Source organism: Squalius cephalus (assembly GCF_949319135.1).
Source record: "Squalius cephalus genome assembly, chromosome: 19".
Taxonomy (NCBI): Eukaryota; Metazoa; Chordata; class Actinopteri; order Cypriniformes; family Leuciscidae; genus Squalius; species Squalius cephalus.
This window is the reverse complement of record NC_137140.1, coordinates 4015622-4041346: the sequence shown is the minus strand read 5'-3', so window position 1 is coordinate 4041346 and position 25725 is coordinate 4015622. Positions and strand designations below refer to the sequence as shown.

The 25725-nt window shown below is 37.7% G+C and overlaps 1 protein-coding gene across 6 annotated transcripts in view; it reads left to right on the top strand.

The window, feature by feature from the left end:
• The window catches only part of tanc2b (tetratricopeptide repeat, ankyrin repeat and coiled-coil containing 2b), a 187730-nt gene that overhangs the window by 85334 nt on the left and 76671 nt on the right, over window positions 1-25725 (top strand). For 3 of the 6 annotated variants that reach the window (XM_079851835.1, XM_079851837.1, XM_079851836.1), the window contains exon 4: window positions 5258-5446. In XM_079851835.1, coding sequence (XP_079707961.1) covers window positions 5258-5446 — 189 coding nt within the window. Of the gene's footprint in view, window positions 1-5257; window positions 5447-17865; window positions 18243-18363; window positions 18420-25725 lie in introns of those variants that run through there. The other 3 variants (XM_079851839.1, XM_079851838.1, XM_079851841.1) reach the window with 2 other exon arrangements.

Below are 25725 nucleotides of genomic sequence, written 5' to 3'. Positions count from 1 at the left end.
TACAACTTAACAAAATTCGTCTGCAGGCCAATAAAGAAGTATAAGCAATGATGTCCCTCTGGGTTGCAGTTAAGGCAATGGTTATAGTGTCACTGAGTTCCAAAAATAGCCATTGAAGAACAAGGCCGCAGTGTCACCCCAAGGGCTTCACTGATAGTTTTAAAAACCAATGCCCAGTAATTATTTAGAGAGGAGCAAGACCAAAATGTATGTTTCAGACTGGCTGGGGAGAAAGAGCATCTATCACAGGCTGCATCTAACCCGGGATATATTCTCGCTAACCATTCTTTGCTCAAGTGAACCCTGTGAAGCACTTTAAATTGAATAAGCCCTAACCTAACAGAGGATGATGATGAATGGACCTTTTTAAGCGTCTCCTTCCAAAAAACCTCAGACAACTTCATGCCCAGTTCATTTTCCTATCTGTATTTAATTTTATCCATACTTGTACCCTTTCAAAGACATGAGCTGGGAATATATTATGGAAATCAATCCTTTATTATTAACATTGAGAGTAAGATTATCTAAGGGCGAGGTAGGAGGAAAATCAGGGAAGGGTGGAAATTTGTTGTTAAGAAAATTACGAATCTGAAGATATCTAAAAAAAAAAAAAAAAAAGGCTTTGTGGGAGGTCAAACGATCTGCAGAGGTTCTCGAAACTGTTAAATAAACCTTCAGTATATAAATCTTTGATGCATATTAACCCGGAAGTTACCCACTGTCTAAATGATGAGTCTAGTGTAGAGGGAGGGAATAAATGATTTTTGTAAATAGGACCAAAAACTGATGCTGATGTATATTTATAGTGACAACGAAACTGATTAAAGATCTTAAGAGTAGAAAGTACTACAGGGTTAGATGTGAATCGAGAAGCTTTCAAAGGTAGGGAAGAATACACTAAAGCAGGGAGAGAGGAACAGTGACATGATTGTGCTTCAATTAAACACCAATTTGTTTCTGGACAATGAAGCCAAAATAATATTTTCTGAATATTTGATGCCCAGTAATGAGTAAAACTTGGGAGGCCTAAACCACCTGCATCACGGGTCCTCTGAAGAATATGTTTGTTAACTCTGGGGATCTTATTTTTCCAAATGAAAGAGGATATAGTTTGATTAATTGAACGGAAAAATTATTTGGGCAAAAAAAAACAAAAAAAAACGATAGGGACTGAAACAAATAAAGGAACTTGGGAAGAATTGTCATTTTCACTGAATGTATTCTTCCAGCTAAAGTAAGGGGAAGACGACGCCACCTTTCTAACTCTGCCTTTACTTCTTTGAACTGAGCTTTATAATTGGCTTCAAACAAAGAAGAACAGGAGCGTGTCATATGAATTCAAGATATTTAAAGCCATTTGGAGAAAAACGAAAGGGTAATGATTCTTGTTGAATTTGTAATGCCAAATCATTAATGGGGAAACATTCACTTTTTTGGAAATTTAATTTGTGTCCCGAAAAGGTACCAAACCGACCTAATAATGGTATAATTAAAGGACAACTAGATATGGGGTCACTGATGTAAAGCAAAAGGTCATTGGCGTATAAAGACACACGAAAGACACACACCCCCCCAACCCCCTGGAACGCTGTGGTTGTTTCAAAGCTATTGAAAGAGACTCAATCACAATGTCAAAAAGGAGTGGGGACTGTGGGCATCCCTGACGAGTCCCTCGTGTTAGTGGGAAAAAGTCTGATCGAGAATAATTAGTCTGAATTAATGCCAAAGGGGAATTGTATATTAATTTGATCCAAGACATAAAAATATTACCAAAACCAAACTTTTTTAAGGCTGCAAACAAATATGGCCATTCAATTTGATCAAACGCCTTCCCCGCATCTAAGGAGATAACTATCTCCGGGTGCAGAGAAGTATCAGAAAGATCCATTTTTTACTACTAGATTATCGAGGGGAGGACATGTTCTAAACGAAATGCCAATTTTAATGTCAGTGTGTAAAAGAGATATAGGACGATATGATTCACACTGGGTAGAGTCTTTATCTTTTTTAAGTGTAATGGATGCTTGCGAAAAAGTCAGGGAGACATGGAGCCTGCCTCCAAAGATTCTTTAAAAACCTCAAAAAGAATTGGTGCAAGTTTCTCCTTAATTTTTTTTTAAATAAAAATCAATAGGCTACCCATCAAGGCCTGGGGACTTACCACTCTTCATTGCCATAATGGCCCTACTAATTTCTTCAATCTCAAGGTCGCGTTCTAAATCTACAGCCTTATCTGATTGCAAAGTAGGAATATCTAAATTGTTTAAGAAATTTTCCATATCCATTGGAATTCAGAAGTATATAATGAGTAAAAGGTTTTGAAAATTGTATTCATTTCTTTTGGGTTGCTAATTAAAGTTTGATTAAAGTCTTTTATCTGTGAAATAAGACGGGAGGCGGTTTGACGTTTCAGCTGATGAGCCAAGAGCCGACTTGATTTGTCTCCATATTCATAGTAAAGACCACGCGTCCTCTTTATTAATTGTTCTGCATGAGAAGTGGATATAAAAATTAAACTTTGTCTGCAAGTCAACTCTTTTTTTATGTAATTTAGCAGTGATTCAGAATATTGTCTGTCTAAATCTAATATGGATTGTGAGAGTGCTTGCAGTTCCTTCTTACGTTATTTTTTAGCATATGATGTATAAGATAATATTTGACCCCTCAAGTAAGCCTTTAAATTCTCCCAGAGTAATGAGTAAGACACTGTATCTGTTTTATTGTATTCCAGAAAATTATCTATACTAGTTGAGACAAAGTTACAGAACTTATCATTGGATAGTAGTAATGGATTAAATGCCCAGATTGGTCGTTCTCTGATGTTCAAAGGGAAGTGCAGGTCTAGCACCACAGGTGATCGGATACAACTATAGTTGAGTAGTCAGCTTTCTTAACCATTGATATAAACAAGTTGTCTACAAAAAAATAATCAAGTCTAGAAAAGGAATGATAGACATGGGAATAAAAGGAGAATTGTCTAGTCAACGGGTTTAGAAATCTCCAAGGATCCACACAGCCGTTCTGTTGCATAAATAGAGAAAAGGCCATTGCCATATCAGACACATTACTACTAGCGCTGGATCTATCCAGCTGAGGATCGAAAACACAATTAAAATCACCAGCGAATAACAAATGACGTGTATTAAGCTTGGGAATTAATGATAGGAGGCTATTTGCAAACTGAACATCGTCCCAATTGGGAGCGTAAACGTTCACTAAAACCACTGGGACTTGAAAAAGAGACAATAATGTAACGAACATTAGGGTCACAAATAGTGTCAGAAGGTATAAACTGTACTCTCTTATTAATGAATTTTGCCACACCTCTTGATCTGCTATTAAATTTGGAATGTAAAATTTTACTTCCCCATATCTTACGAATTCTGTTGTGATCATCCAGTCTTAAATGTGTTTCTTGTAAAACAATATATCTGGTTTGAAAGATTTAAGATGACCAGGACCATTTAATCCCCTGACATTCCATGTCATAAGCCTCACAGGATGACCTCTATCTTCGTCACCTATATTAACTGTATGATACAGAAATTGGAAGCATGCAAGGGTTTTGATCTAAAACAAATTGTAGCCATGACAAAAATACGATACAAGAAACCAGAGGCAAATAATGCTGCCAACCGCCCCCCCCCCAACCCCCAACCAAAAAAAGAAAAAAATTAACATTACAATTCCTAGATCTAATTCCCCAACTGAGGATGATCGCAGATAAAACATAACGAAAAACATCCAAAGAATGCGAACCAACAAATGAAGTCAGTTTCCAATGTGTGCAGCCCCCTTGTAAAGTGAGGTTAAAAACTGTGTCAAAAATTGTATGTTATCCAGCCGAAAAGAAAAGAAAAGGAGTGTACGATTTCATAACCATGAGTCCAGCGCAACCTCAGGTTTGCACATAGTGACGGTATGAAGCTTTTTAATTACAGTCTAAATGAAACCATATGAAAGTAAAAAAGTTTTTTTGTTGTTGTTTTTTTCTTACCCGAGGGGGCAAAAGGAATATCCTTGCACATTATTCTTCACCCCAATTAGAACGATAGAACTCGTTGGCTTCTTCTGGTGTGCTGAACAAGTGTGTTTTCTCTTCGTGAGTAACCCGCTCAGTAAACAGTTACTGTATTTCAACGTTGAAATGTGGTTAAAAATAAGTCGGTCCACCTTGGACTCGTTTTCAGCTGATCATCTAAGACGGGGATATGTCTGTTATACATGCTAAAATAATGGAGAAAAAAAAAACTAACAAACCATGTTCATTATTATCTCAAATAAATTGAAAGAATTTTACATAATAAATCAAGACGTTGAAGATCGAACTGTTTTCAACGTTGAAAAGTTGTAATTAGACGTTGAAGATGTACGTCTATTCAACGTCTAATAGACGACTTTTTGCTAGCTGGACGGAGCCTTGCAGTGTACAAGAGACCAAACCTGACTCCCTTTTCGTAGAGCCGGGACTTCACATATTTGAACGCCGCTCGCTTTTCCCCCAGCTCAGCGCTGAAATCCTAGAAGTCTTTCCCCGGTACTTCCTCAAAAAAGTCTGTCATAAATTTAATCGGGTCTTGTCCTTCCGACTTTTCAGGGATGCCCACAACTTTCCTATTAGATCTCCGTGAGTGATTTTCGAGATCGTCCAGCTTTTCCTTCAGTGACACGTTCTCTTTCAGTAGCGCATCCATTGAAGCCTCGACATTCACCAGCCTATCACTGTAGTCATTTAGTCCATCTTCAACCTGTGAAGTCGTTCATCATGAGCTTCGTAATATGATTTAACTTGTTAGATGTTCACAGGTGACAATGCACCAGCCAGTTCTGTTTTTAAAAGAGAGTGAACTACTTGCGTCATACCAGAAAGAAGCACTGACCGGAGCCTTCCGAGATCCTCAGGTAAAGCCGTTAAGCCCTCAGGAGACGCCGCCATATCGTCGGTCTTGTTCGAAGCTTCGCCGTCTTTGTCGCCAGTTTTATTCCGAAGTTGCTTTCTACTGGTCATTTTTGTTTCACCGTTAATTCAAGTAATATCAGCTGCCAGATAACCGACTGTAGTGAACATATATCAAAAAAATAATGACTAAATGTACGAAAGAGGTCGGGAGCTACACTCACGTGCGTCTACTTACGCCATGCTTAATCCGGAAGTCGTTAAACAAGTCTTAATACTAGCCCTAATGTTTTTTTAATTTTGCCACATGTCCGATTAATTACATACGTTCTTCATCTCATGTGTCCACCAATCCTGTAGGTGGCAGTATAGACAGTGATTGTGCTTTTGAGGGGGACTATGCTGTGCCACCGCTTTCCATGGCTGAGGGGCTGCAGCACATCCGTTTCATGGAGGGATTGTCCCGATCTCTGCCGTCATCACCTCTGCTCATCCACCAGACCTCCAGACCTCTGCCGTCCGCGAGGAAGGTGTTCGGTGTGGCCACAGGTACCCAACTCTCTCAGTCATGATACCACAGTTCCTAATGATTATGTTGGTCAGAAGAGGGAAAACATATTAGCTGATGAATTAGAAACTCTCGCATCAGTGTTAACTACTAACCCATTTCCAGAAAAGTTGGGATATTTTGTAAAATGCAATAAAATCAAGAATCTGTGATTAGTTCATTTTTATAAAAAAAATATATATATATATTCAGTTTATTTTTATGTAACTGACCGAAGTACAAAGAAAATATTGCCAATGTTTTCACAGACCAACTTAATTATATTTTGTAAATATAAACACATTTTGATGGTTTCAACACACTCCAAAAAAGTTGGGACAGAGGCATGTTTACCACTGTGTCACATCACCTCTCCTTTTATTGCTGGTTTTAGTCGTTTGGGAATTGAGGATACTTGTTGCAGTTTTGCAAGTGAAATTTTTGCCCAATCTCACCTCAGACAAGACAGCTGCTCAACAGTCCGTGGTCGTCGTCTGATTCTCGTTTTCATGATGGGCCATACAGTACATTTTCATTAGGAGACAGATCTGGACTGCAGGTGTAGTGACTATGAAATCCTTCTGTTGTAGCACGTGCAGAACGAGGCCTGGCATTGTCTTCCTCTTATAACCATAAACTCCCCAGGAAAGATGTCATCTTGATGGCAGTATAACAAAAAAATCAAAAATGGGATCTCTTTAGCATTTCAAATGTTTCTCCTAGACAAAAATAAGGTTTCTTTAAGATCTAAATGGAGACTTTTGCTTGAGTCTCCTGCTTCTCACACTTAGAGCTTAGATCGGGCCCAAAAAATCAAGCCCGACCCTACCCGAGCCCGTGCACGTTGTGGCCGAGCCCGGCCCGGCCCGACACATTAACAGTAATTATGAGCCCGAGCCCGATTTAAACCCGACCATTTTTTTATACGTGGGACGTTATAACCAGGGGTGGCGCCAGAGAAGTTTTTAACGCAGGTGCTGAGGGGGTGCTAGATATATTATATATAAATACTATTAATAAATGAGCAAACATAGGCCACTTAATATTTAATATTCAGTTATTTTAATTATCACATTTAAAGTATTAATTTTATTAAATTGAACAAGCACAACATTCCGCATTCAATAAAAATATTCTTAATAATAATAAATCTTTAAAAATATTTGATTGAACAAGCACAACATTCAGCATTCAATCAAATATTCTTAAAGATTTATTATTATTAATAATGTTATTTCAACATAATATCTCGTTATTTCGTAATATGTACATAATATGTATGCGTGCAACAAGCAAGATGTGCATTTGTAAATCCGGTGACACGCGTGCATTGATTTTTATTAATAAACAGTGTCGGCTGCAAAGATGAAGTTGACGATCGCCATCTCCGTAGTGAACGCGGCTATAGAGAGAAATGCACATCATGGATTACATAATCTGAGAGTAGCCTATTTATTTTCGTTTTGAATTGTTTCGTTTAAAGATATTTCAAGTTTTCTTTAGATATACTTCTCATGTCTGTGAGGCATACACTGAGTTTAGGTTAATTTATGATGAGATGCGCTCCAGTTCACGTGCAATGCAAGTGACCGCGCCGGCGCCTCCATGATTATATTGTCTGCTATTTGCTTCTTATTTATTAAATACAGGCAATTCGTTGATGAAAAATTGATTAAAATTAAGATACAATTATACAAAACGAAATTCACTTTAAAGAAAGACTTTCTACTAAACAAAACTTAATGAAGTGGTCAAAATCATGTCTGACCTACCCCATGTCTCTCGATATATTGCACATCCTATCTTACTCGTGCTGTTCACTTTTCATAATCAACATAGATGGAAAAAAAAAAACATTATAATATTTTAACAAATATGAAACTAAATGATCTTATTTAATGGTTACAACACGTATAGTAGGCCTACAGACTCTCTCTTTGTACAAATTGCTGCACATTCATTTACTTCTGAATTTTGCACACATAAGTTGAAAGGCATTTGTTTGTGCCTAGTAAAACATATCTGCAACATTTATCAAGTTCACGGATAATTGTGCGTGCATTTATTAATTATTATCTTAATGAATAATGCAACAAGGACGAAGCATGTAAACTGTGTTGTTTGTTTATTCAGAATGGAATGGATGGCAAATGAATCCGAATGAAGAAACGAGAGAAAAAAAAAAGAAAGTGACCAATGATGAACACAGAAAATGATTGAACTTTGGATGGCCTAGGAGGAGTAGGCCTAGGCTACTACTCTAATATAATTCAACAAGATTTTAGAATATAGAATATTTTTTAAACAAAATAAATATTTTTAAAGCCTATTATCTCGGGCCCCGGTGTGATGCGTGCGAGCGGAGGAGACGCTGCGCATGACACGTGACATGTTGCATTTTGTAACACAAATGCTTGATCAAGGGCCCGGCCCGGCCCGATGATAGTGGCGGGAAATGTTCGGGCTCGGACAGAGAATCTAAGCTCTACTCACACTTGCCTCCTTAGACAAAAACTCGAATACTCTCATAACGGAAAGTTGTGTTTAAAGTTTTAGAAGATCTCGACGACATCACACACTGTGCCAGATTTTTCTTTTTAGCTAGAGAAACTGGATCGCTCACATTTGTCTCCTTTAAACTTTAGAAGAGACCTCAACAGCATCACACACTGTGCTAATATTTTTCAACTAAACTACAGATTCTGGAGATTTCATATTTGTATCCTCTAAAGATTCAGAAGAGACCTCAACCACATCATTCACTGTGCTCAGATTTTTGTGCTCTAGCTTCTGAAGTCTTGAAAGAGATTACAGCAAGAGATGTTTCTTCTACCACATTCTCAGTTTTGACTCTTTTTCTCTCAAATTATTGAGTCAATTATGTCTATTTTTATTTCTATAAGACATTTTAGGAGAAACATCCGAAATGCTGTTGATACTAAAATGAGAGATATATGAGAATCAATCACAGCTAAGTCTCCTGAGCTTAGGAAAAGCAACCACTGAGCAATACATTTTTCCTCTGGGATGTCTCTGTACAATCCCAGTACACGCCTCCACGTCAGTGGTACCTTCACACATTTGCAAGTCACCCATGCTGTTTGCACTGATGACGATGAGAGATGTTTGCTTTTGCACCTGTCGCTGATGAAAGTCTGGATGGTCCCTTTGGTCTTTGGGACTGAGAACTCGATGTCCGTTTTTCTCAAAACCAAGCTGAAACGTGGACTCATCTGAACATATTCCCACTGTCTCCTAATCTGGACCATCTGAGATGAGCTCGGGCCTGGAGAACTCGACTGCTGCTCTGCATAGAACTGGCTTTTTCCTTGCGTAACAGATGCATCTCGATGCATCAGCCGACTGTGTTAAGTGACAACGGTTTTCCGAAGTACGCCCGAGCCCATGTGGCTGTATTTAACAGAGCAGCATGACAGAGGACTCAAAGGTCACGCACATTCAACAGAAGTCTCCTGCCTTGCCATACATATACTGAGATTTCTCTGGATTCCCTGAATCGTTTCCTAAATTCTTTCCAATCTTGCCTTGATAAATGTGATTTTTGAATTGTTTGACAATCCTCTCATGAAATTTGGCTTTTCTTGCAAAGACTTGCAAAGACCTTTGCTGGATTCTCCTTTTATGCCCACACACGCGATCCTCACCGATTGTCTGAGCACTGTCACATTTGTGCTATGTTGTTATATAATGCATTTTTAAATGTGCGGTTTAGGTGTCCAAATACTTCTAGGGTCAGTGTATTTGCTGTTGGATGTGTCCACTAGGGTGTGCCAGCCACATATTCCTGCTGGAGCTTGAACAGCAGAATGCCATTTTAATGATTGTGTGTATTTTGTGTTTGTTTGCAATCATTTATCAAATATGAAAGTGTCTGAATGTTGGTTTAGACACACAAAAAAAGAGTTCTCATTATAAATGACTGCATTCTTTATCAAGAAGAGTCAATCCTTGCACTTTCATCTGTTGTGAAATCAAGTGCATTGTGGGAGTTTTACTGAAAAGGACAGCGGTGTTGTGTATATGAGTCACTCAGTGGTTCTGTAATTGCTGTTTGTGATGTTAATGTCTCTTACTGCTCTGATTTAAGGTTCACTTTCATCCAGATTGGATGATTCGTTTCAGAGTTTGGACTTTGTACTTTATAGTTTACAGAAAACAAAATGGCAGTGGTGTCATTTGTATAAAAAGAGGGGGAAGGGAGAAAGATAATGTTCTCCCACCCGCAGATACTTACTATCCATGAGCCAATACTTTTAACAGTTTAATTCCAGAAAGCAACCTAAAAGATGAATGGTTAGAGAGTCATCTAAACCTTGTTTAGGAGCCTCAGAAAAGTGGTTTCACCAATTTGGAGGTCTTCTACATTGGCTCCCAGCATTAATTGCAGTGTGTTTTTGCCGACTGATTTGTAATTCTCCAGTGTAAGCAGTGTTGCAGAGCATCTCATCTCTGCTAATGAAAGTCAGGCCTCTTTATGAGCGCCGTTTCATCCCATTTTTCATGCATTTTCTGCATATTCATGAGAACCTAATCAGGTTCTTTTGCATTTAAGAACCGTCCTGTTGTTATGGAGAAAATATACCATGAACTGAGAATTAAACGGGTATATGTTCAGTAAAGATAGATGAAAGAAAATCATGTCCTTTGTGGTGTGAAATGATACAATGAATGATCTTCTATTGTAAAGGATATATTTGGATCCGTTCCACTTTGTCAGTTTGTTTTATAATGCGATGGAAACATACCTGTATTCACAGATTCATTTCACCCAAATGGCCACATAATGGCTTTCAAAATGGAATATGGCTATTTTTTTATTTTTTTTTAGATACTCTTTTCATATTTCAAATAGATGTATTTTCTTCAAATCAGGTCACTTTTTGAAAGCTTGCCTCATAATGTGACAAGACAACATGCCCTGCTAAGGGAACTGTACCTCTTTTTTTCTGGGTGATAATTGTGATTGGAAAGATTAAATACATATTCATTTTTGTAGACATAGTCAAGGTACGTGTCTGTGCAACTTTCCCCTGTATTGCATGAAATGAATAAAAATTTCAGGCAGTAGTTATTTTTTTTTTTTTTTTTTTTTTTTTTTTTTTGCTGTGTTTGAAGTGTATACATCTTAGGTCAGAAGCATGAGGCCATAACAAACCTCTGTACAGACGAGGCGATAGATTTAGTTGCAAATGTTTGTAGCATGAATTCTGATGTGGTGTTATTCAGGTAACTAGCTATAAACATGTCAGTTTAACTAGCTCTAGGTAACTTACCCAGCAAGCCTGCTCTGTCCAATTTTATTATTATTTTTAAAGGTGCATAGAGTAAGGAAGTTTACTGTTATGTCAGCTATAGCAACTCATGTGAAAGAATGCAATACTTGCGACACAGACTAATTAGAAAAACGTGCTTCTACAGTACCTACAGTAAATTTCTGCAAAAACGTACCTACAATGCAATTCACTGCAGTTTCCAGCTGAAATGAACACTAGTGGAAGTAAAACACCAACAACTTTTATTCCTTTCACACAAATTATTAAAGACGTAGTTTCTTGCACATTAATGTGTTATGACATTAAAACACTTTTCCCATTGTGCATGATTTGTAAACTAATGCATTTTAAAGTTGCATCACATCAGCAGCTCTATATGTGTGTCTTTTCTGATGTAGTAAACTTGCTCGGTCGCTCATCGGGTACGAGTCCCATGAAGTCACGATAAAAGTGCATTTTTATCTCACATTTGCTTTTAACACTATCTGTTAGGTTTAATGTAGATTATTTTTAAACTGTTAGCACCACTCACTGGACATTTCATTTCCGAAAACTGCCGTAATACGCACAACAGTCAACGTAATGACAAGCAGATTCAGGGTCATCGGTTTTGGATTAAACAGATCAAATGTCACCAGAAGCACTTTTTTCCAATAAACCTGGTTTGAATAGTTGCATTGCATTAGGACGTGAAACTAAGGGCCCTATCATAAACCCGGCACAATGCAGCGCCAGGCGCAAGTGTTTTTTGCTAGTTTCAGCCTGACGCAGTTATCATTTTCACGTCACGTTGTTGAAATAGCAAATGCATTTCCGCCCATCTGTTCGCCCATGGGCTGCTAGTCTGAAAACGAGGTATGTTCTGGCGCATTGTTGCCGCGTTGCTATTTTGAGGCAACAGAAATAGACTGAGCCATTGACCAACAAAAGCCTTGGTACACTCAGTGCGGGTACACTCGGCTTATTACACGCGCAGCAGCACACAAACATGTCAAATATTAAAAAATAAAAGGATTACAATTTAAAAGATTATTATTGTGTACATAAAGATATGGTGGAATCCAGCTTGTCCCGGATATGGTCTGCTTGCTTTAACCTCGTGCACGAGCAGATCCGTTTGCGCTCTGGAGAAGCGTTCAGTCTTTCCGCTTGCAAATTCTGTCACGTAAATAGCGAATCCGTCATGGCGCAAGCGCAATTGGCTTTTAAAGGGAATGGGAGATGAGACTCTGATTATTTTTTTGCACATTACGCCCAAAACATTAAGAGAATAGGGACAACCCTTTTAGACCATGCGCCGGGCGCATCGACCATTTTTCCCATTGTTAAACTAGCAGTTAAACTAAGTGGATTCGGACACGCACAAACTGCACAGATTATTGAAGTACTTGTTACAAGAAAATACTATTAAAAATGTTCTACTTGTTTCAAAATTTTAAGTCAGTGTGATTCTTGATGATAATACAATAAAAGTGAAAAAAGGACAAACGTAAGTGTCTTTGCTTTCCTCTTTCTTTCTTTTTTTTCTCCTCCTTTATCTCCCTCATTCCATTTGTCTGATTACCTGGTGGTAAAGAGAAGGAGAAAATGGCTGATTGTATCCATCTCTTCAGATTTGAACAAAGCCCAGCAAGAGAGCAGTGACCTTTTTAACAGATCAATCCCATCCTGATTTAAGCGTCCCAGGGTGAGGCGGGGGGTCCGATGCCACCCCTCCTCCATCAGTTCAGCCTCGGTGAGTATAGAGAAGGTGTGCAGATGCCTCCCCTGAACAACCACTAGATCCTGATTGAAAATGCCACAAGGCCTTTGTTTTCTGCGGATTGAATTCTGTTTCTGTCAGGTGCATTACTGCAGCGCCAATTAACTTCTGTCGACACTCGCAGGGAGGCACTGAGTCAGAGATATAGCTCCCCGATGTGGCTTCGCTGATTTATTGAGATTTCATAAGGCTGTATGTGTCTTCTGTTGAGGCCGCTTTGTCATTTCGTACTGCTGGAGCCCAGTGGTGAAGAAACTGTGATAAGGGCCAGTGAGCATTTAAGAGACCACTTGTTGATTCCTCAAAGTGCACTTACACTACAATATTACAAACATAGGGAACAGGATATGATGTCACACTCTAATACTCTTTTAATCAATCAAAAAAAGCAAATAATAAGTTGCAAATGTGATATAACATTTACTCCAATATTCCACAATGCTGCAATATGCAACTTTTTTATTATTATTACTTGAGACAGAGGCACTTTTCCCAATCTGATTCTTATTAACAACATCCTGATTTAATTCATTTTCAGTATCCAATTTGATTCTGATTCAATGGGTAGAAAATTATCATCACCCTCCTTTTCCAAACCCAAATTAACTACCATAATCAATAGCTTTACTGCCATCCCTATAGATCTCTATGGAATTACATTTTCCCTCAATGCCCATTAATTGGCTTGATGAAATTACACCTCCTCCTCAGCTGTCGATCTGCTTCCACTTTTCCTCCTCAATCCATACCACAATTACAGTGCAATGATTAGCCCTTTTTCAATTCTCAGTAACTCTTCTTGAGTACAACCAGTTCCTCTCTGCATCCATCAAGAAGGACTGTGGCAAAAAGACTACAAACCTGGTACTGAGATCCATCTCAGGTGGTTTGATCACAAGTGGTCGGGTGAGACACGTTGCAGTTTACACCTCGAAGTATCTTGTGTCTCCCGTGACCAAGAACAAACCTGACCTATTACAAAGAAGAATGTGATGTTTCTAGCATAATTCTCAGTTATTTTAGTGCAATATTGATATTAAGTGGACAGATGTGCTTTACAAGATCTGTGTCAAACTCTTGTTTCAAACTAGAAGTTGATTTACAGCAAATAGGCGTTACAAATCTTAAGGCAAGAGACTACAGGTAATAAATAGGGTAAAAAAAAAAAAAAAAAATATATATATATATATATATATATATATATATATATATAACTAATAGATATCACCATACTTCTTCCATGTTGATTAATCACAATACATTAAGACAATTGTTTTGTACTAAGTTTTCTTACATTTTTTTTTTTTTTTTTTTTTTTTTTTACATAAGTGATTATGTAATTAAATATGCAGTAATCTGCATTCATTTCCAGGACAGAAATCCGAACATTGGATAAAGACAAGTTAAAAATTATTTTGTTGACATAATAGAGTGAAATCCCCTTTGTAAAAAAACCTTTTGGATATTTTGTTTTATCACTCCATAAATCAGAAAATACAGTCAACAGTCATACAGTATATCAGGCGAATGATATATTAACAAACCCCTTGCCTTTAGAATATAAATAGAAAAAAAAAAAAAAAAACTTTACAATATGGTGTATGCAAGTGACAACTTGGATATTTGAGTTGACTTTAAATTTTAAGGCAGCATGAACACTTTAAGTTGAAACAACATTTTTTACAGTGCTACAGACACAAATAAAGTGTAATCCAATAAACACTAACATTTTCTCTCCACGAGTCTGAAAAAAGAAGCAAAATAACCCCAAATCTCAAAACTGACCCAATGCCTGAAAAAGCAATTGTGTCTTGCCTTAAAACCAGGAGTAAACACGGTCACAGTGCAGGGACGAGCTCAGAAAAGGATCACTTTAAAGCTTGTATTTTCTCTCTTCATCTCCTTTGGCTTCTTCAAATCGCTTCCCAATTACGACCCCATCCCCCAGCTCCCAGATCTTCCCTCGGCCAGTCATTTGTTCAGCTAAATGGAAATGTGACATTTACGGCTGGAATTCTGCTTAGGTGAAGAGGAATGTAGTGAGGGTGAGTCCAAATGATAAAAAGATGACTGTTAAATGAGGAGGAGCTCATAAAATTAGAAAGGCGCAGGCATTGATGATGTAGTTTCCACTTAGACGGAAGTAGCAGCGTTGTTTATTAAGCCTGTAGAATGTTATTTGGGCCAGTTTACACAGAATGTGCTTTTCCTTTCCACTTTTCTATTGTTTTTTTTAATGTAAACACTCTAGATGGACGTATATGACCGTTGCACTCCCGTCTTTTCCTGCGTCTCTAGTAGGGATGTGACAGTGAGGAAATTTTCCCACCAGTTAATCGACGTGTGACAACACCGGTATAACCGGGGGGAACGAGGGACGTTGGAGTTTTTACCTCTTTTGCACCTTGCTTTTAAATCTCTAATTCGAAAGCGAAAGTAAATGTGCACGGCCGCACGAGCATTCACAACGGAGCATTTTTAATGAATTCCTATGACGCTCTGAATTAGCAGCAATTCGAGGCCGGCAATTGCTTGAATAGTGGGTTCATTATTATTCTTAATGAAAAACACAACAACTAGAAAAAACACAACTAACCCTTTGCAGGTTCCCTATTAGCATTTGGTTTAAATCCAAAATATTGGAAGCCTAGTGTCTTGCCTAGGAAGACCTTGCTTTTTTTCCATTTTTTTTTTTTTTCACGTCTTTAACCGCAAAAACGTGTACTGTGTGATTGGCCCCTTAAAAATAAAGGTTTTAAACAGAGCGATGCCATAGAAGAACCATTTTGGGTTCCCCAAAGAACCTTTTTGTGAAAAGTTCTTGAACCTTTTTTGGTAACACTTTATTTTACAGTGTCTTTGTTACATATGTTACATGTACTTACCATAGTAATAACAGTAAATGATGCATAATTACATGCAACTAACCCTGAACCAAATCCTAATCCTACCCTAACCCTATAGTAAGTACATGTAGTTAATTAATATTACTCAGTGCTTTAATGTATAATTACACTGTAACAATGACACCTTAAAATAAAGTGTAACCCCTTTTTTCTTAGTGTAAAGAATATTTAAATAATGTGAAGAACCATATAGAACCTTTTGTGGAATGGAACGATTCCAAAAGGAGGTTTTCGCAGTGATGCCATAAAGAACATTTTTGGGTTCCCTAAAGAACCTATTAGTGAACAGTTCTCAAAATAACTTTTTTTTTTCCTTATAGTGAAGAACTTTTTAATAATCTAAAGAACCTCTTTCCCCTATAGAGAACCTTTTGTGTTCCATTGATCCTAACGGTTCTTCATGGAACTATAGATGCTAATTAAGAATCTTTATATTTTTAGAATGTTGGATGTTAAAGGTTTTTAATGGAACCATCAATGCTTATTAAGAACCTTTATTTTTAAGAGTGTATATTATTGTACCGTGACCCTGATATCAATATAGTATCGCATCATTTGATCCCTGCGGATGCCCATCCTTGCAATCCATTATTGTAAACAGGGGCGGTTGCATTTATATCAGTTGACAAAATCAATTACAATACAGCTTTGCTCAACCACAATTGATTTGTTCTTAAATTTTGGAGTATATATAGGCCTACTATTTCTTCGTGTTTTTTTATTATTATTTTTTTAAATACACAGACTACTCAGTGGAGCACGCAGTATGTTCTCCATACAGTGCATGTACAGTGAAGTGTTTATCATGCAGGGCTGGTGCTTGACATTCAGAGGACAGAGGGACATCGAGTGATATTAAACCCATAAATCTCTGTCCATTTTACCAGAACTAATACAGCGCAGAGAGTGAAATCAAGGCTGTCGGAAAGTTAGATAAATACTGGCCAGATTGCAAACTATAGCATTCAAGTCACATTTTGGCCAGACTGAACTGTTTGTTTGAATCACTGATGCGTTTAGGCTTCTTGATCTTTAATATTTTATGTCTTTATTTAAGAGCATCCGACGCTAGCAACAACAACATGGTGAGTCTGATTCCTGGGGAACAGCAATATTCTGTGTTAAGCTTTTACACAAGTTAAGCTTTAGTAGTGGCATTTGAGACAAATCATTTGGACACATCACTCCTTTAATCAAAAAAGAAAAAAATACTATGAGGCACGTATAATGTAAGTTAATGTGGGAAATGTTGTATTTAAAAGCAGAAATGTGAAGCTTATACTTTAATAAAATCACTTACATTAATTTTGCTGTTTGCTGTTGTATTAATCAGTTGAGCTGTAAAGCTGTTTAAAACAATTTCTACAAAACACTTTTTTATGTTGTCATGCCAACAAAGCTGTAAAATGGCATATAACAGAAAAAGTTTTTTGTTTTTTTTACAGTAAAATCATATTTACATGCATACAGACAGTATTGTGTATGTCCTGTGGTTATACTATTGTAATGTTCAGGGTTATTATAGTTAACAAAAACTATAATGAAATAATAATGTATAAAAACTAGATATAGATATTAAAAAATTTAAACATAAAAAATATTAAAACTTTACAATTAAAATGAAAATGGACAATAAAATAAAGACTATTACAGACTATTAAATAATAAAACCTATAAAATCATCTTAATGATACTATAATAACACATACAAACACTCAATTTTTTTGTGAATTAAAATTTCGGTCTGGTTTTTGTGTGCTCCACTCAGACTTTGTGTATAAATTTGGTTCGTTTTAGAATTAAAATACATAAAAGAGGATATATTGTTAAAGAATGTTTTAAATTTTGTCCATGCAGTAAAAGTCAAAAAGGGGTCAAAGCCAAAACAACACTGGAGCCCATTGACTTTCACTGTATGGAAAAAAAAAACAGGAAAAAAAACCAAGTAATAATACAAGTTATATCCCTTTATTAGTACACCACTGTTTAAATATAGCGCAAAAAGCACATTGATTTGACACCTCCTTCATATAGGTCCAAAAAAGAATTAATGGAAGATAAAGATAAAGTGAAAGTGTGTGAGTTGAACTTGGACAGATAATTTGATGAATGGACTTGTAGTTGAATAAGCAGTTAGTTGCCATTTCTAAGGGTAACGTGAGGTATGAGGTATAAGTATCAGACCCAGAGCCTCCAGTTCCTCCAGTCTCTCCGTACTCATTCCAGCGCCACAGTGTCCCTCTGCAAAGCCCTCTCTCTCTCTCTCTCTCTCTCTCTCTCTCTCTCTCTCTCTCTCTCTCTCTCTCTCTCTCTCTCTCTCTCTCTCTCTCACTCCCCCTCACCACTTTACCAGCCTCCTCCCCAGTGGTTACCATGACAACAGCAGCACTGCACCATTCATGGACTGTAGCGGTAGACACACATTCCCTCTCTCTCTCTCCCCTCTCTCTCTCTCTCTCTCTCTCTCCGCTCGCATCGATCGCCGCTCTCTCCAGTTCTGTCGAAGGGATTCTCCCGAGTGCGAGAACGACAAGGTGCCAGGCTTCCTCAGGAAAGCACGCTGGGAACAACTTCGTTTTACGGTTCATTCGAGTCCGAGGAATGATTCTTCCCTGATGCCTTTCCAGTAAAGCGCCTTCTGCTCGACCCTCGATCTTCCAGTGGACTCTCCTGGAGGAAATAGCCGCTGGTGTGTGTCGGAACGTTGTGCTGTAGTGTGTGTGGATGAGCTGGCCATCGTTGAGACGCTCGCAGGGGCTGTTCGTGTCCGTGGACGGAGAGGGAGGACAGATCTACACCCGCCTGCCATCCCAATGCGGGATTTGGGTTGAGCATGGTGAGCTACTGAACCCCACCCTCCACATATCTCCTTACCTAACCTCTCTCTTTCTGCCTTTCTCCAATCTCTCTCCTCCCACACACACATACGCACCAAATCTGTCCTAAACTGCTTGAGCTGTGGGTATGTGAAGAAATGGACGGGCGCTGTAGGAGTCAGAAGATGTTTTCGGCGGTATGAGCTCTTCGCTATTTTATTGTATCTGCGTGTTGGAAGTGCCAGTGCCAGTGCCATCCAGATCGTTTTCATCTGAAAGATGTCAGCTGGTTTGAATGAGTGTTTGTACTGCAGAAAGGACAGGCTGGAAGTAATGATGCTGGTTGGAGGACCTGTGGGAGGTGGAGTGTGCTGCAATGTTCTCAGCTTGATGGACTTTTCTTCAGTTTTTTCTCTTTATGCATGAGTTTTTGCCCACCATTTCAAGGGATCGAGGTGCGTGATGTGTTTGCTGAATTGAACCCAAGCATCTTCTGTTTGCGTTTGTTTATTTGTGTAGTGTGGTTGCATGGGTCTGTTAGCTTCTCATACTGGTTGTAAAGTCTCAAGAGGGCAGCTCTATTGCTAATGATTAACGAACATTCGGTGGAGTGCAGCGCAAATCGCGCCGGTTATCGCCATTTACAGAGTCGCTTCTGCTAAATTCTGATGTTTATAGCAATATTATCAGCTTCCAAGGTCATGACAGAGTTAAAGTTTAATGGTTGGTGGTTGACGTAGCTTTATCGTGAATAATTTTGCCTGGCAGGATCAAACAGGGTGTGACTTTAGGGCTCATTGAGAAAGACACCATTGTGCCCTTCGAAGTAAACACTTACTTCAAGGTTTCTTTAGGACAAAGTCCCTACAGCTTTTTTTTTTAAGTGATAGTAACCCAAAATATCAATTCTGTCATTTCAAACCCTTATGACTCACAAAAGTAGATATTTTGCAAAAGGTTCAAGCTGCTCTTTTGCATACAATGAAAGTGGTGACTTATACTCTAAAATGAACCAAAAATCACCTGAATCTTCTGAATTTCCCATACCATCCATTCGCCAACAATATTCAGTAAAACATCCTCACACACAGCTGTAACATTCTCTATATATTTCAAGTCTGAAGTTGTAAAAAAAGGAATTCAGTGCCACACGATGCGTTCAGATATTTCAGGTTCTCGCAACCATTTTCTTAATAATTGTACTAAGTAACACTACTTTGTTTTATCAATTTGAAAGTAACTTGGGCAAGTAACGGAATCAGCGTATGGCCGAACACAGAGCAACTCCGGGAACGTCGACTATGGCAGCAAGCCTAGTAATGATCATGTCGTATACTTATTTTTACAGGACTCTGAATATGTGAAGTAAACTATGCTGTCTTTGTTTTTGAATGTGCAATCGCCTCACAAAGCAAAGATATTTGTGATGTAGTTTTAGTCGGTTGTACATACAGTACTGTGGACCTCAACACTTGGCGCACAAATCTCAAGAATGGGGACAATCACTAAATTTAAAAAGATGAGCTCTTAACATCACAACACAACCAATAATAATGCCAAAACAACAACAAAAGTCAGCAAACAGCAAAACAATTATCATATAGCAGTTACAGCGTCATTTATTCATGCTGCAATGCATGCTGAAAACATTTCAGCAATGTTGTTCATTTAAAAAAATCTGTTCATACAACTGTTTGATTAGTTGGGAGAATTCTGTTGGTCTAGCAAGGATTTTTATGTAGTTTCAAGTAATTCACATTTCTTAGTATTTGTGAGTCAAAAGATCCCATTAACAGGAAAATACATAGTCAAAAGACATTTTTTCCAACTACATTTATGGTGTTTTATTGATGTATTTCCCTGGAAGATGGAAATCCAACTGGTTTGGAATCAGATGAGGAAGGTGGAAAAAAAAAAGTCAATTTTGGATAATCTATCTATTTAAAGCTACGGTCTTTCTTCATAGAGGTATAGAATCATGAATACCCACATCAATCAATTTTGCATGTCCAAGTTATTATTTCAAGTGTTTCTCATATCTAATGAAGAACAAAAGAGGTTTAATCAAGGATTAATATTTGTTTATAGAAATTGACGCTGGTTGTTTGGCAATGGTACATTTTGTTCTGTGAGACGTTGCTTGCATAGTACTAAATGTTCTGATTTCGTAAGTTCTCAGCACAATGCGTCCAGTACAAGGATTAAATTTGAAATCTCTCCTCTTCTCTGCCCCCTCTTTTACCTTTTGAGATTTTCTGGGTCTGAAATGTACAGCATTGCTGTTGTACAGCTGAAGTTGCCCAGGCAATGTGTTAACAAAATCAGTAGGAGGCTGGCGTCCAATGTTTTCAGTCACGTTTAGCTCAAATGGAGTTTTTCGACAAGAAACATAAAATCTCTGTTCCAGAACCTACTGAGCTGTCTCGCTGCCTACTGCCTACATAGACGGCTTCCTTCTAAGGCAGCGTCCTAATCGTCATGGAACGATCAAATGACTGATTTGGAATGCTCTACATAGACACGTAATGCATAGAATGTTCCAAATTATGTTGAGCGATTGGAATGATCTAGACAGTGTAGTTCATGTAGAGTGTTCCAAATCACATAGTGTTCTAAATTATAAGTTGCTGATTTGAAACACTCTGAATATACAGCGTAGTGTATGCAGTGTTCCGAATCATGTAGAGTGTTCAAAATGATAAGTGCCTGATTTGAAACACTTTGCTTAGACAGTGTAGTATATTTAGTGTTCCAAATCATATAGTGTTCTAAATAAGTTCCTGATTAAGAACCCTCTATATAAATAGTGCTCTGCACGAGAGACTCAACAATTGATTCCGACTGAGTTTGATGGTGTGATGTTAAAGTCCAACTGAAATCAAAATTGACCCTATTTACTTTGTTAGCGCATATTACTAGTCTTGTGGTGAAAAATTAATCCGTGCAAGTTAATACACAGAAAAAAATTGTTTGCCGTCGTAATCTTTAATCAAAGTCTGAAAAGTTACTTCCGGTCTGGAATGGCGTTCCTTCTCTGATGATGTAGGTTTGACGGCTTGGATTGGGAAACGCTTAACCACTCCCCTCAAACCGTTAGTCTGCTATGAGCGAGAGATGGAGAGGAGGAGCGCTAGAGTAAAACCCTGCCCTCTGTTCAATATTCCCTTTCACTGGGAAATACGTCACAACACTGGAGAAAAGTCGTTTGCAACTTCCGGTTCACGTGGACTTTAAGGATAAAATAAAATATAAATATGAAAATATATAGCAAAAGTCCTAAAAATAATTATAAAAAATCCTCAATATACTTCAATATTGAATGAATTCTACGTTTCTAATCAACAATTCTTTTTTTCTTGTTGGATACATTTTCACAGAGCTTGTTGCGGTGCATTATGGGATTGGCTTCTCATTTAAGGATACATTCAGTGTTGCCTTTATTATTTTGCTAAAACAAGTAATCTTACGAGTCAGCATCATTAAGAAACCCACTGGATCAGCTTTAAAGTCGGGAGCGCACCATCGATGGCGTAAAATGCCTCCATAGGCAGCTCTCAAGGATTTGGAACAGAGAAAGAGAGAGAAAAAGCGTTAGAAAAGGTTCCCCGAAAACAGACGGAGAGAAATGGAGATGGAGAAGGTGGGAGAAATGGACTGAAAAGAGAGACTGAGTGGGAGCAAGAGAAGGACAGAGAGAGAGAGAGGGAGGAAGAGAGAATTCTGCAGTGTGCCATTAATAGTCTGGATAATGATTTGCTTACAAAACAGAGCTGTGGGATTAACAGTGTGTTGGATCTTTTTCCCACAGCTAATGCTGATGTTACGGAGCTAAGCTTCCATTGGCTAGCATACGTGAGTGTTTACTTTCACTCGGTTCTATATAATAAATGTATGTTCTATATAGACTGATTGACTGATGCTGGATATTATCTAGAGAGAATGGTGGCTGATGAAATATAATGACAGCATATGCAATCTACACATTATTGAATTTAGATGCGCACTTATCTTACATAAACTCAAAATCAATTTACACAGATGGCTTTTAAGTTCAAGTCTGATCAAAGACCGTAACCAATTGTTGTGTTATGTTGTAATGGACACAAATGTCCTATTCATTTACAGATTTGAGAGATCTAAGGGAATAAAAAAGAAAAATAATGGATAATAGGCTCATAAAAATATATATATATATATATATATATATTAAACTTATTAAAAAGTACATACAATTCAATGCATTTTTCAGCTAAAATGAACATTAGTCGCAGTAAAACACCAACAACTTTTATTCCTTTTCACACAAATTATGATCACAGAGCGGAAGATTATTGATTAATAAAGACTTATCTTCATGCATTTCTGTATGTTATGATCTCAAAAGACTTATACCATAGTCAGTGCATGATTTGTACGCTGAAACATTTTGACATTTGCTTCACAACAGCAGCTCCAGATGTCTATTGTGATGTAGTAAACTTACTGGGTCGCGCTCGGGTACGAGTCCCATCGCCAGAGGCATGTTTTTCCTAAAGAGCCTGGGTTGAAAGTAATGCATTTGAACTATGTGCAAATAATGTTTTTTATTTTAAAATATGCACACAATATTAAAATCATATGCCTAGTATTATGAAAATGGCCCCATTAATGTTTCTTGCCTTGACATTCAATTACATTTTCATTTAGCAGATGCTTTTATCCAAAGCGACTTACAAGAGAGGAACAAAACCATTTATTTAGGAGAAAACAACATTCGTAATATACAAAGCCAAGTTTATTTGACAACTAAAGCAACTTTTAAAACGCTTTGTTATCTAACAACACAGAGAGTGCTGTGTAATGGAGTGCATCCAGAATATCAAAAATATTGGAGGGACGTTGATTCTTTCTCACTGGGTGAGTTCATGTCAGTATTTGTAATGGTAATTTGTGCTGTGTGAGTGTGTGTGTGTGTGTGTCCTCTCACAGCTATTACTCACGCCTTGGTTCACTAAAGATTACACTGAAGATCCGCATACCTTCGTGTCTGATTAGCCACTTTACCAATTCTCACCTTCAATATTTCCACCTGCTCATTTCCTTCATGTTACTCAGTAGTAGTCTGTGTGTGAGACAGAGTATAGCCATATGACAGAGATGGCATTACAAGCTATCTGAGTTTTTGTTTTGTCGATGGGACGTTTGAGAGTTTCACTCTTGAGTGAGTGCTCAGTTCTTATTGATATCAATGGATGCTCAGTGTATTTGACACACCAGTGTGTAGCAGCCCGACTCACCATCACTTGGCTGATAGTTCTGTGTTTCTCTCACACACGCAAAGAGCGAGATTCTTGCACATAGAGAATTGACGCGCTACATATAAATGCTATTCTTTCTTGTTTTTTTCCTGTCAAAATGACTGAGTTCGTTCGCAATCATTCAGGCTTTCAGAACAAGCAGAATCCACTGGCGGCTCGTTGCTTCAGTGGGCGGGAATAATGAGCAAACAGCGATCTCATTGGCTAGCGCTCACCTATTACATATGGAATGTCCAGGTTTCAGCAAATCAGTTCGAGTGAATGCAGATAATGTAATTAATAATGAGCCCAGGAACTCATGCGTGTTATTTTATTATTAGTAATAGTAGAATTAGTACCAACCAAGTAGTAGTATTATTGTACTTTATTGTACTAACAAGTTTCCATTTGTTAACATTAGCTAAAAAAAAATACTTCTAAAGAATGTATTAATATTAGTCAATGTTAATTTCAACCTTTACTAATACATTATATAAATCAAAATTTGAATCTGTTATTATTATTTAATCGACCTGAGCAAACATGAAATAACAATGAACATTATTTTTTATTAACTAACGTTAACAGAGATTAATAAATACTGTAACAAGTGTATTGCTCATTGTTAGTTAATTAGTTAATGCATTACCAACCGTAACTAATGGAACCTTGTTGTAAAGGGTTAACTTTTTTTTTCATAAACACTGAATGACCAATAATATCAAGCATCAATATCAGCCCATAAGTTCAGTCATAAAAAATGCTTGACTGATGTTTTGTTAAAAGTTGTAATGATTTCAGATAACATCACATATGAATGTATTTTTTAAAAAAGCTATCATTTTGAGAAGAGAAGCTTCTGAGTGTGTGTGTGTGTGTGTGTGTGTGTGTGTGTAGGCTATATAATTCTGTAAACAATTTACTAGCCAATTTTCTGGTTCCTAGAAATTGTATGGGATTTTTACTTGCAGAACTGTTGCGTTTATTTCTGCAGAATTAAAGGGCACCTATTATGCAAAATTCACTTTTACATGGTGTTTGAACATAAATGTGTGTTGGCAGTGTGTGTGCACAACCACCCTATAATGATAAAAATCCACCCAGTGCTTTTTTTTTATCATCTCCATAAATCATAAGCACTGTCTCAGAGCGAGCTGTTCTCAGATTCGGGGCAATGTGACGTCACTTTGCACAGGCCCCTCCCACGACTGTTGATTGACACTGCAGTTTGAGCATAGACCCTGATCTGAGCATAGGCTACTGATCACGGCAGAAATGAAAGTGAGAGCGCGCACTTTATCACAGCTCATCGAGTCGTTTTACGGATATACAGTGTATCAGTTTATTAAGCGCAGACTGAAAAGGTGTGTATATATTTGTTTACCGTTAGTTGTAACGAGTGTTTTGTGTAACGTTACTTCGCTGTGTATGTTCCATGCTAATGAAAGGGAGAGAGAGAGTTCTGGATAAGTCTTAAAGGGTTAGTTCACCCAAAAATGAAAAACCAGCGTCGGCCAATAGTGAGCCTACGTGTGACGTACAACCCAGAAGCGCTGCGCAGTTATACTACGTGAAAAGACTCGAGGCCCAGAGAGAAGGAAATGAATAGTGGAATAAAGTCGTTATTTTTGTTGTTTTTTGTGCACAAAAAGTATTCTCGTCGCTTTATAAACTTAAGATTGAGCTACTGTAGTCACTTGGACTACTTTGATGATGTCTGTATTACCTTTTCTGGACATGGACAGTATACCGTACATACATTTTCAATGGAGGGACAGAAAGCTCTCGGACTAAATCTAAAATATCTTAAACTGTGTTCCGAAGATGAACGGAGGTCTTACGGGCTTGGAACGACATGAGGGTGAGTCATTAATGACATAATTTTCATTTTTGGGTGAACTAACCCTTTAAATGCTCACATCTTATACTGTGTTTATTTAGCTGCTCTTACAGTGATTTACTGGAGTAAAACTAACGCTTCATCTTTTGTGTCATGTACAATAAACTTAATTGAACTCATCAGTATATTTTGGTCATCATTCGGACGAGGTCTGCTACAGCAGGCTTGTATTAATAGTGGATAAAAGCAGATGACAAATAAGTTATAACCATAATTAAACTAAACTATACCTGTTCTATGTCCATACAGCATATATTCTCTGGCTCTGTGGGCATTATTGTCTGACTCCGAGTCGAAATGATCACCGCTACTGAGAGTTTCTGTTTT